This window comes from Vicugna pacos, chromosome 7 (assembly GCF_048564905.1).
Source record: "Vicugna pacos chromosome 7, VicPac4, whole genome shotgun sequence".
NCBI lineage: Eukaryota > Metazoa > Chordata > Mammalia > Artiodactyla > Camelidae > Vicugna > Vicugna pacos.
Genome location: NC_132993.1, coordinates 20106404 through 20119756, shown reverse-complemented (window position 1 = coordinate 20119756; position 13353 = coordinate 20106404). Strand labels below are relative to the sequence as shown.

General features: G+C 34.3%; 1 protein-coding gene and 1 pseudogene across 8 annotated transcripts in view; both read right to left on the bottom strand.

The window, feature by feature from the left end:
- Window positions 1–3162: 3162 nt before the first annotated feature.
- Window positions 3163–13353, bottom strand: part of TMEM209 (transmembrane protein 209) — a 30137-nt gene continuing 19946 nt past the window's right edge. For 4 of the 8 annotated variants that reach the window (XM_072964491.1, XM_072964489.1, XM_072964490.1 and 1 more), the window contains 7 exons: window positions 12861–12986; window positions 10868–10965; window positions 9552–9666; window positions 9359–9456; window positions 8059–8115; window positions 7668–7741; window positions 3163–4569 (listed from right to left, as the gene is read on the bottom strand). In XM_072964491.1, the coding sequence (XP_072820592.1) occupies window positions 4515–4569; window positions 7668–7741; window positions 8059–8115; window positions 9359–9456; window positions 9552–9666; window positions 10868–10965; window positions 12861–12986 (623 nt within the window). In that variant the 3' untranslated portion in view covers window positions 3163–4514. The remainder of the gene's footprint in view (window positions 4570–7667; window positions 7742–8058; window positions 8116–9358; window positions 9457–9551; window positions 9667–10867; window positions 10966–12860; window positions 12987–13353) is intronic. The other 4 variants (XM_006202286.3, XM_015237629.3, XM_072964493.1 and 1 more) reach the window with 3 other exon arrangements.
- Window positions 8904–9004, bottom strand: LOC116278820 (U2 spliceosomal RNA; annotated as a pseudogene).

Genomic DNA, 13353 nt, shown 5'->3' with positions numbered 1-13353 from the left:
CTGGAGCTCAGTAAGCTGATGCCTATATTCTGGGCCAAAACTATCACAGAACTGCCTGATTTCAGTCTACACACCATGTGTTTGAGGAAGAATCATGCCCGGCTGCTGCTCCTAAAAAAACAAGTTTTGCCCCCAACAGAGCAGATCACCACCTTCTGACTTTCCTCCTATGGGATGCAGTGCATGAAAGCAGAGTCTGATTCAGGGTTGTTATTTTTTCCTTCTAGTTTAGAAATGGGAAAGGAAGGAGACAGTGTTTCCTTGGTAGACCAGAAAGCCCGGCCTTCAGGATACAAGGGTGGTACTGTCTCTGACTGGGGGATGGCCAGGTCTGGGATGGGGGAAGGAAAGAGGGAGCAGGAGGCAGATAGAGCTGGGCTAGGACGGTTGGGGTGGGTGTTGAGTGTGTCAAGGCATGAAGATCTGTGTACATCTCAGCACGATCCAAGGATGAGAGTTGCTTTACAATGCCAAAGGGGCCATTTCCTAGTTTTACACTAATATTATTTTGAAAGACTTTTTAAAGCCATTTTTTCCCCTTACCTGAAAGCACTGTCTTCCTCTATTTTCGTTCAGCTTCTCAATGATCTCTGAGGTATGAAGAGTATTTTTATCTTATAATCAGAAATCACAGTGTAAAAGGTGACTTGCCCCGCCCCAAAAGTGACAGGGCTCAGTCCTCCCAAGTCTCAGCCCATTCAGGCCAGTGGTCCTTCTAGGCAGACTGACTGGAATATTCATTTCATTTTTGTTGTTCATCCACAACAGTGCCTGGGGTTGTTTGCATGTTGACTTTGTTACAGAATCTCTTTGAGGTCACTGCTGTCCTTGGTGGACAGGGCTCTGGGTGCACACGAGGCTGTTCTCCATACCTATCCTGCTGTACTGGACTCTTCCCTAATCCTAACTGAGGTGCCACCCTCTGTAGAATCCATAACCTGTCCCCCAGATCAGTGCGGTTCATTCAGTGTGGAAATGGAATTACTGATGACCATCCAGGGATCAAATTAGAGATGTGGCTCAAAGCTAGTACCTGACAATCCTGCAGCTCAGCAGAAGGCCACTGGCATACACCATGAGACGTGGCAATGTCAGCAGGGACCAAAAAACACAGATGCTGAATGTGCAAACCCCTCTCAGGCAGACACGCCTCCACACAGACCCTTCCCAAAAGCGTTCCTGCCAGAGATCCCAGTCCTCTGCTTATCCTCCTGCACTTCTGGCTCTATCTAATCTGGGGACAGCAGTGACTGAAGCCACCTGGAGGGATGGGTGAGCCAGCTAGCCTCTCTCAGCCCCTCATAGTGGAACCTGCAGCATCTGGGACAATGTGCTGCCGCTAAATGCAACGACTTCACCCCAGGTCACTAATAAAGACACCCAATAATACACGGAATTGGCTGTCTTTTTCCTAATGCCTACCCTTTTCAGGCAGAGCCCCCTGCTGCAGCTCTTTAGGCCTGAGACTGTTTCCTCCTCCTTAGGCCTACCCACAAAAGGAAAGTCAGTATGCCTGGCTGCTAAAAAGATGTCCTAGAAAGAGAACTCAAGCCTTTTCTAAAAGGTAGACTTTAGCCATCGTCTAGTCTTCCTGAACAGCAGCACAGCTCAGACTAGTAAAAAAATCTCAGGTCTTGTATGAGGATGAGACAAGCTATGAGGACTCACCATTAGAGAGACTAAAAGTCACTTCTGAATTCATTCATATGGTTACTAAGTGTCAAAAAAGGGGCACAGATCTAATCACCCTGGGGGAGAAATGACTGCCAGCTGGAATGGTCAGGACCAACTCCAAAAAACAGCAGGTTTAATTACAGCGAAGTCTCAAGGCAGGGGTAGACTGTAGAGGGGGAGGGGGCATCCCCAGAGAGTGATCAGGATGGGAAGGGGTAGCGTGCAGACAGCCCAGCAAGGAGCAGCCTGCACTGGCTAAAGCCAAGGATCCAGGTGGATAAGGCTAGCTTGGGGCCAGATTGTGGAGGGCTTTAAATGTCAGGCCAAGGAATTTATCAGGAGAATGAAATGATCAAACAGGTGTTTTAGAAAGATGAATTCGAAGAGAGTGGGCAGGATGAATTGGAAAATCTAGAAGCATGGCAACAATTAGGAAGCTGTGAGATTAATTAGGCTGTTGTAGTAGTCCTGTGTGAGTTGATAAGGGTGTAAATGAGGACAGTGGCAGCAGGAATGGAAAGGGACAGCTGCAAGAGACATTGTTAAGAAAGAATGGATGAGATTGCTGCCTGATTGGACTGGGGACCCGGGGAGCTCCAGGAATCAAGATGACAGCAGAGTTTTGAGTGTGGGTGACTGGTAGTACAATGAACAGAAAAAGGGATATTAGAAGAGGGAGCTGTTTCAGCAGATGTGAATTCAGTTCCAGACATGGAGAGTGTGCAGGATATCCAAATGGGAATGTCTGACAGGTCACAGGAAATTTAACACTGGGGCTCAGGAGAGACGGTATGGTTGGTGATGAACTTGGGAATCAAATGCAGAGAGGTGATAAATGAACCCATGGAATGGATGAGATCTCTTAGGAAAAGCATATACAGTGAGACAGAGGACCAAAGCCTGTATGGTAGCTCACAGAGAAAAAAAATGTAACAATGAATATATACATGTTCATGTATAACTGAAAAATTGTGCTCTACACTGGAATTTGACACAACATTGTAAAATGATTATAAATCAATAAAAAAATGTTAAAAAAAGGGACCAAAGCCTGACTTTTGAGGAATGCCAGCATGTAAAGGATTTATACTACAAAGCTGAGTTTAGAAGTGCTACCTACATGCAGCATGTCTTCACCATTAAAGTATCAGTTTAAAGTGTATATGAGTCTGAGAAAGCCGAGCAACACAGCATTTTTGTCTCAGTAGGCACTAAATGATAAACACCTAAATATGACCATAAAACAGAAGTAAAGGCTGATATTCATAGAGAAAAAAAGAATAAGTGATGCAATGAACATAATCTAGAAGATTAGTGGGTTTGGTCCAACAAGGATGAGTCAAGTAAAGCAAAGAAAAATTTGTGAGAAATATACTATAAATGCCATTTAATTAGAGAAAAGTAGGTATTTACTCATTTTAACACAAGGACCAAAAAATTTACCATATCTGCAGTGCACTGTCTTCCTGAAGTATGAATTCAAACTAATTCATCAAAATATTTTTAATAAAAGCTACATTAAAGTATATGCTGCCTCAAACATTTGTGAAGACAAGTTAATACACAAAAGCTAACCAGAGTATAGTAACCCACACCAGCTTTAGCATGCGAACAAAATACCTTTTCTTTTTTAGTGTGTATCCCTTATCTTTTTACATGAAATGTTTACTATATATTGCATTTTTTTGATACTTACAAACTTCTGAAATGGTAGGCTTAGATTTTAATATGTTCTTATATTTAACATGTTTATTACTTCTTCTAAAATATCATAACAAACAAATTTAACATATATCAAAAACAATTGAAAGACAGAAACTTTCTTTCCTTTGGACATCAGATTTTTAAAAAACAGGAACAGGATTTACAAATTATACAAAATGAGCTGCATATGTAATACTGACATGCAGTTATTCAGAAGATACTGGTTTTAGCTGCTTCCAGGTAATGGAAGCAGTCTCTAATGTCAACCCAGAAAATACATGCAATTGCTAGCTAGCCTCAGAGATACTACATACACATGTACAAAAAAAAAGATGGAGAGGCAAGCAAAACTTAGAAACTTGGTAATTTCTTACTTTTCAGATATTTTGAATATATCTAAAAAAATTACCAGATAAGATATCATATGATCTTAAAGAAAGGAACTCTTAATACAGTATTAAGGAACAGTGAAATTGAGTTATTAAGGCCAAAGCAATAGTTTTCTTGATGACTTCAGCCTCTTAAATAAGACCCAAATAGTTTCATTCTGTCAGCTAAATTTAATCCAAGAGATGACTTTTTAAATGCTAATACTGTCAAACCTCTTTCAATAATATTTTAAATACACACACAAACTAATATATTATTTAGAAGTTTATCTCATTTCTTTAAGTATGGGTCTTGGGCTGATCTGCCGAACACTGGGGAAATACAAAATAAATTAGCAATTTGCTTGTTTCTTTTTAAGTATCTTTACTAAATAACTCAATTAAAAAACAATTTTTGTGGGAAGAATCAGGTGGATGATTCTTATTTGGGGGTTATAATAAAGAAGGACTCATGTGATTAAGGGGGAACTGCACTGTTGTGGGTCAACAAAAATCTGAAGGGTTGTAGTTTTGTAGGCAACTGAAAAATCTGAAATGATAAAAAACTGAAGGTACTGCTTCTTGGTGTAGAAGACATAGGACACACTTTCACAAAGAAGTTTCATAATAGCTAACTTTTCATTAAATCTAGAGCCTGTAACATACACATATGTATCTTATTTCAGAAGAGGCAGTGACTCAAAGATGCTTAGATTTAACTTCTGATTCAGTCAAATAAAGTCCAAATGTTTGGAATTAAATAACCCACTACTCGCCAAAAATCCATAAAATGTTCACACCGGATAGACCAAGATTAACTCTCCTACAAAGAGAAAAAAGAAAAGTTTTAGTGGAATTGGTTGCCAAGCATTTAAGGTCTTTTTTCCCAAATAACTAAAACAAGAGTCTTTACAAGGAATACATGTTTAATATGATATTTAACACTTTTCTGCAATAAGTTATGTAACACATGGTTTATCAGGTGAATTCTAGTAACAGTAATTACTTTCTTAACTGTGCTTAAAATCCAAATTTAGAATAAATGGATTTATGGAGTGTTGAAAATTAATTTTTTCAGTGGACCCCAAGAACTATTACTATAGACAGTCAGCAGAAAAATTTTAGGAAGTAAGATTAAAGTAAAAGTATTGATAAATTTTAAAAATGGAGGCTACAGAGATGCCAGGCCTCTTAGACAATCTTACATACTTGAATTAGGAGTTTTCTAATGAATAGAAATGCTTTAAAAAATCTGCATATGAGTATTAATACAGCTTACACTAAACCACACTGCATATGACAAAAAGAAAAATCTACTTCTATTTCAGGGAAGAATATAACTGTATTCAAAGTATGAAGGGAGGAGAAGAGGGCCATAAAGATAAATTACTCATCTAACAAAATAAATCAACCTACAATGTCCAAGTCTGAGGAATCAATGGAGAGCTGCATACTTCCATTACCTGGAACTGCAGGAGTATAACATCAGAAGAAAAAGCTACAAGAATTTCAAATGGCTGCTTCTGGGAAGCGGGCTTTGGGAATACTGGGAACTGCTTATTTCTGTCATGAACTTCTAGCACAATGTGGCTTTTAAAATTAAGAGTATGCATTAATTTTGATAACATTTTTTAAAAAGTTACCAAAAATGCCCTTCAAAAAAGGTCATTTCATCAACTGTGTTTCCCCATTTCTTCACATCCTCACCAACACTGCAAATGATAAATCTCAATCTGATAGAAAAAAAATGTTTTAATTTTGGCTTGCTTGTGTATGAAGCTAAATAAACATCCTTTCATGTTTATTAACCATCTGCACAACATTTTTCTATGAAAAGTCTTTCATGTCTGATTATTTTCTATATTTTAATTTTCTAATTAACTTATATATACTCTTTATATATGATGGGTATTAACTTGGGTTTGCTCTATGTGTTGCAACTATAATGCTTTGTGTCAGCTTGTCATTTAGCTTTAAACTTTATGGTGTCTTTTGCTGAACAGGACACTTAAATTACTATGTAGTCAATTCTGTCTAAATTTTTTTCCCTTTTGGAAGTAAAACATTTATCTCTTTCCAGTAACACACAAATATGTGGCACTGAATTGATAATGTATTTGGATCAATCTGCTGCTTTACAGACATGATTCCAAATGGACTATATTTGAGCCACTTGTTTATTTCCTTTAAGATAATAGAAGAGTAGTTTCTAACTATTTGATTATTCAAAAATGTATTAAAAAGATTAATCAATCAAATTTTAAAAGATAATTTCAAAGTTTTTTCCCTTGATTAAAAAAAAAATCCCAAATAAATAAAACGTGTATTAGTTTTAGTCTAAAGTATCTCACTTTCCACATGTAAGTTGATCTATCAGAGAAGAAAAGCACTTTAAAATTATATCAATTTTTTGGCCTCTGAATAATTATTGCCCCACTAAGTACTTTTAAAGATTTTACGTTTTTATGCATATAACAAACTATGTATGGCACTCAACACAAGCTTCATGCTATCATGACAAATCACTTATGCATCAAATATCAATTTGGATTTTTAGAGGAAAAGATAAATTTTCAATTAAACCCCAAAATTCATTATTTATTTAATACATTTCTAAATTCATTCTTCACTTCAAAACAGCCTTCCAGAAACACTTAAGAATTACAAAACAATATATTTATAGCATATTCTACCTTTCTAATATATGCATATTTATAACTAAATACTGCTAGAAAATTCAGAGGGAAAAAATCTGTATTTATTGACACAGTAGAATATCCAAGATATGCCATAAGATTAAAAAGCAGGTCACAGAGAAAAATGTTTGAGCACAACATATTTTTAAACAAAATGAAAAATAGCAACAAAATCAACTTTTCTCAGAAAGTAGTCTGGAAACAAACCAGAAACTGTTAACACATTGGGCACCTCGAGGGAGTGGGATTGAGAGAGCTGATCAGGGGGAACTTTCAATTTCTAGTTTATACACTGCTGTATTGTTTAAATTTAAATATTGTTTAAACATTTCTATATTAAGCATGCATCATTTTTATAATAATAATAAAGAAAGAGGCACCATAGCTTAGATACCTGACAAAAGTGAGTTTCCTACTTAATCTTTCTTACATTAAAAAAATATGATCAAAAAAGCTGATAAATGTTAATAAATTTGTTTATGTCTTTTAAAATCCTTTCAGGAACGGACTCCTGATGTTTCCTACTCAGTCCTTCCCTTTATGTTATTTTAGCTTTAGGTTACTTAGTGCGGGCAGAGCTGGACCCAGAACCCAGATTTCAGACTCCCAGACCTTGTATTACCAGCTTCCCCAGCATTAGCTGGGATCCACTTACTTTCAATATTATTTGAAGCACTAAAATTTCAAATCACCAAAATGACAAAGACAGCAGTTTTGAAATTATTTTAACAGTATGTGAGCTTCATTACTAAGTATTTAGAATAAAAGTAAACAACTTCAACTGACCATTTCCCCACTCCAGTGAACAATATTATGGACTGGGTGCTGACTCAGTCTCTCTAGAAGTGTAAACATTTTGCAGAAGGCTCTGTGGCTGACATGGAATGGCTTGAATAAAAATAGGACTCCGGCTGCTTTTTTTTTTTTTTTTTTTTAAATTTTAAAGTGGCAAGAGGTTGATGTATCAGTCGTTCCTCTGGGGGACACAACTGTAAAGCCAATGATGTGGTCCAACTGCCTTTTTATCAATAGGGAAATGGATGTCTCTAGGAACCAATGGAGTTGCTCAAGATGGCAGAGCTGAGCTACTACTACAAGCCGTATCTCTTATTGTTCAATCCACAGTTCTTTTCAGTATGTGATGCTGCACTCTGCAGAATCTTAACATAGGAAGAAAAACAGTAAATAAATTAAGTACTTGTATTTTTAAAGCATAAATACCTACCCAAGCATTCCTGACTCTTTGGTCTTTATGATGTAAAGGAACATTAACAATGTATGAAACATATTATTTCGGCCCTGCAACAAAGACAAAAAAGATAGCAAGATTTAAACCAAACCAAAGACTCGGCCTGACAGGTAAATGTGGAGCCTATCAATTTACACTCTACTAAGTCAGAATTCCACATACTCAGACTTTCATCCATTCATTAAACAAAGTTTCTACTTTTGAGCTAGGAAGTAGGAATATTGTGGTGAGTAAGACAGAGAGGATCCATACAATCGAGGAGCTCAAAGTCTAGTAGGAAAGGCAGAAAGTAAACTCAGAATTAAAAATAAAGTGTGATGAATGTTACGAGAGAGGAGAAGGTATAGAGGGCCGTGGGAAAACAGGCATTAAACCCTGACTGGTGAGGCAGGCAGTGTCTCCATGAGAGAAAGATCTTTGAGATCTGAAAGATGAGTAGAAATAAACACATTGGGAAGTTCCCACACACTGGGAGCAGCATTTATGAAGGCCTGGAAGGGAGCTATTCTGAAGTTGGTGCCCCTATGTTCTACACACAAAAAATGCTCTATCGCAAAAATTAACAGCATAAACGAAAGTGCTGGAATTAAAAAACCTTTAATCACACTTCAAAATACATTATGTAAGTAACATGTTAAATGTAAATTAATTTTATCTACAAGGGACTACAAGGCAGCATTTTGCTGGCACTAAAATCAAACTATTATATGTAATATTTGGTCTGAAATAGCTCCTAATACAGATTTTCAATTGAATGATTGAAGCTTAAATGGCCCCAAATAATCACATTTACAAAGTTGAAATATTAAAGTTAAAAAAAGTCTTTCCTGGGTATCTGATGGAGTGGAAAACATAATATATAAATATAGTAAATGTATAATTTCTTAGTAAAGATGCTGGCAACAAAAATAACTACAAAGGTCATCAACAGAATGGATATTTTTAATCAAGAGTAAAATACCTGGACAAGTGTAAACTGGTACAATAATCTTTTTTATAAAGTAATTTGATAATGTATTTTATTAACCTTGAAAATATTCCGTAATCTAAACTTCTACTTTTGGACTTCAGACTAAAGAAATCACCCAAAATGCAGACAGCTATATGCATAAATATAAAAATTTAGCAGTACTTATGATAATGAAGGATAAGAAACATTCAAAATGCCCAAATATATGGAAGTGGTTGAATAAATTATGTTACAATCTTATGATGAAGTTTTAAAAATACCCATTAAAAAGTATTTTTATGAAGACTTAAACTGATAGGAACAGATACTACACTTGATCTTAGCCAAAAGGCCAAGAGGTGATTATGAAGACTTTTAAAAGCATGGAAAATTGTTACACAGTTAATTTTTAAAAGGATATGAAACTACACGAATAATATGATTTCACCCCATAAAAAAGTACAGAGAAAGACCAAAAAGAAATTTACCAAAAACCAATACACCAAAATGTTAACAATAGCTTCCTCTAAATAATGGAATAATGAGTGATTTTTCTTCCTTTTTTTCATGCTTTTCTAAATTAGATATAAAAGTAACACATTTTCCCTAATTTAAAAAGTTTACCTATTCCACAAATAAGAGTCTCTAATTTTAAAAATATTATCAAAGCAAGTCATCCATGACATTCTGTAATAGCAACTTCTACATTTAGAAGTACCTTTGGAAGATTGTAGACATGACGCTGGTAGATTAGCTCATAATGGGGAGGGTTGACAGCACTCTGATAAATGCAAAAAACATTCTCATTTGTCACATCTGTAAAGGAAATATGCTACATTAGAAACAAAACAAAATCACTATATGTATTTCATGTGAAAAGCTCAACTCATTCTTTCACAAGAGTTTTATACCTGGTTTATTTGGTGTCTGAACAAAGTGCTGAGAAGTAAATGTCTTTCCATCAGGGTATTTAGGATGTGGAGGCAATCTGGAATCAAGGTAGGTGCAAAACACATGCATGATGATCTGAAGATGAGGAAACAAATTTTCAAAGTCAGCATGAAAATCTATCAAGTATGTAGGACTTTCAAAACATCTGTTTATAATGACTCTGATTTTTAAATTTTTCCCTAAAGAAAGAATTAGCAAAAATGCTTTCAAGTGGTTATATTTGTAAGGTGAAATTTATAAAATGAAAAAAGAGATATTCCTAGTTTTCTGTTAAGTGGATCATTCACACCCATAGTTAATTAACAGCAAAATCAAGACAAAATACACATACATTCAATTCTCAACTTGAGTATCAGAATTTAAAACTTCATTTTCACACATAAGTCATAAAAAAAAAACATAACTTTGAAAAACTCTTAAATGCTCAAAATCTTTATAGTCTTTGATCTCATAAATCTAATTCTAGCAATCTTTCTAAAGCCATAATCCCAAAGAAGAAAGAAGCATGCCTTATGTTATTCCTTGCAATATTATTAAAGGTAGAAAAACAGAAATTCCTAAAAAAAAAGAAAAAAAAAAAAAAAGAAAAAGAAAAAGAAAAACAGAAATTTCTGCCTCTACTACATATGTCCTAAACTTTTAAGTTCAATATAGGAGAAAAGTTAAATGACAGTGTGTAATAATGAAAATACTTAAACACCGGAAAGTGAAAAAAAGCAGGATACAAAATTTTTTATATGAGATGATTATAGCTATGACAAAAATATTAAAAAATAGCACAATCTAAGTAAAGGGGAAAAAAATACACCAAAATATTAACAGTGGTTGGGTTAAGAAGATGGCACAATTTCAATTTTTTAATATCTACACTGGTTTCTAAATTGTTTCTTTTTCAGTTTTATATATATTTATTTATTTATTCTTTTTCAGATTCTTTTCCATTACAGATTGTTATAAGACACTGAATATAGTTCCCTGTGCTATACATTAGGTCGTTGTTGTTTATCTATTTTATTTATTTATTTTCTTTTTGAAAAAACTTTACTAAAGTATACTCGGTTTACAATGATGTGTTAGTTTCTGGTGTACAGCATGGTGATTCACTTATATATATATTTCTTTTCATATTCTTTTTCATAATAGGCTATTACAAGGTACTGAATATAGTTCCTCTAAATTGTTTTTGATACTTCTGTTTGTAATGGGAAAATAAAAACACATAAACCTAATACCAAAAATGTTAAACATAAAAAACAAAATAAAACTGGGGACTTACAGCAGAATCAGTGGGCAAGTCTGTATCCCACTTGCGGCCTTTGAAGTCTCCACCTCTATTCCATCGAAATGAGCTCATACAGCCTCCTTGAGAAAGTTCTGTAGCAAGAAAGGTGAAATTAAAAAAGCTAAGAATATACAAAAGAGAAGAAAAAAAGGCTAAGGGGTTACAATACGGAAAGCATATCATCTTAAAAACCTGATCAAAACATGTGCACAAAAAAATAAAAGATATAAAAGACTAATTTAAATAGCACCATGAAAAAAGAATCAGATAAATCCAAAATGTGAGACAAGATTACTATTTTGGATTCTTAAAAAAGCCAATGTCAATTTGACACAACATTGTAAAATGACTATAACTCAATAAAAAAATGTTAAAAAAAAAAAAAAGCCAATGTCATGTGGGGGAAAAAAGGTGGCAGAACTGTTCTAGACAAAGAGACCGAAAAAAGGATAAAACAACACAATATAATGTGTGAATGTCAACTCTATGTTGGTTAGGAATAAGAAGGGTGTATAACATTCTTTGGAAAATAGGGAAATTTGAATATAAACTATGTATCAGATGATACTATATAGAAATATTATTAATTCAGAAGGTCTCATAATTGTGTTACGGTTATGTAGGGAAGTGTTACTTTAGGAACTCGCGTGCTGAAAAGCAATGATGTGTGCAATGATAGAGCAAAAAAAAGGTATGTGTACATATGAGGAGAAAGAGAATCAAATATGGCAAAATGTTGCTAAGTGTTCAATCTAGAAGGCCATATAGTGTTCGTTGTATTTTTAAAACTTGTACAATTTGATATATAAAACTTTATATGCATATATACTTTGTATATACGTGCACAAACATATACTTTTTCTGGATATATAAATATTTTGCTGTCTATGAGGCAGTCTTGCCAAAAACTGCAACCTGAATTTACAGGAAATACACAGGATAGAGGATCATTTAAAAATACACCATGGGGATGCATTCAGCAAAATCCACACCATGGGAAACTCTACAGGACAAACCAGTTTTTTCAACAAATAAGTTGCAAAGAAAAAAAAAAAAAGGATGGATGGGAAACCTACAGCTTAAAAGAAACTTAAATATATTAACCAATCACAACATGTGATAACATTTTAATCCCAATTTAAACAAACAACACGAAGAACAGTAACAATACATTTTATGAGACTGGGTGTTACGTACAAGAGGTTTGTGCATACTGTTGTGTCTAGTTTTAAGTATGTTTGAATTCTCCTTATATAAAAAGTCCTTTAAAATGTAATGATAAATGCTTACTCCTGAACCACAGCCCAAACCTAGAAGAGTAGAGAATCTTCAAATTAAGAGTAAAGAGTAATCTTCAAAGTAAGATTTATGATAAATCTAAAGAGTGAAATACCATTTCTAAAACTTGTTTCAGTGATGAGAACATTTTACAGAGTTTATTCAAATAAAAGTAGGAAGGCATAAAGAGTATGTGGGAGTATCAGGGAGGCTAAATCTCCTGATTCCCAAGTCAGTCTTCTCAGAAGATCGTATTCCCTCCCAAATAATCAGAATATAACAGAAATATAAAGAAATAACATATTAAACAAGAATTATAAAAACTGAAAGAAATAAGGATTGGCATGCTGAAATTATGAAGAATGTCACTGTGATACCTATTTTTGGTAGTTTAAGATAGAAAATGAGTGGAATATTCATGTGAGCCCATTTAGCTCATATTTAGGTTTTCCTATATAGAATAATTAATGTATTCAAGGGTAACTACATTATTTTGACAATTCTTAAGCACATAAAATGTAAAACCCAAAAGTTGTTCAAGTATAAGCCTAATGAAGCCAAAATTAAATATATATTTATAAAGTATAAGATCATACTTAGTGAAACTTACACTTTATTCAAAGAATTTCTTCCTTGTTATCTTTATTTATAAAATCTCAGAGTAGTGAAAAAGTTCTCATTTTTTTCCCCTCTTCAAATCAATAGTTACCTTTGATCCTTTCAAACAAGTATTCCTGATTTGGTGTGAGGTCTAGATACTGCACGATTGTATTCAGAGTTGGAATGAGTGGAGCTTTGACCAGAGCAGCCTGTTTCAAGCTAGTAATACTAGCCTCTGTTAATATTAAAACACACAGAACACAGATTATTCTTCATGTGAATCTCTGAAAAACTTCAAATGTTCTTCCCTCAACAGATGTTGAAGGAATAAACAAAAGCAATGACAGCTTATCTTAACAATCTGCATTACCTACTCTATCTACAATTTATCATTTTTGGCAAACTGGCCAGATTTACACATACACACACACACATATACACATACACACTCCCAAAACAGTCAAGTCCATTTTGGCAGATCTCTAAACAATTAATAGATTTTTGTGGGTTATACATAAAAAGATACATGATAGCTCTCAAACTCAGGTTGAATTCAAAGTTGTCCATTATGCCAGTGACAAGTGAAAACTTTATACAATACT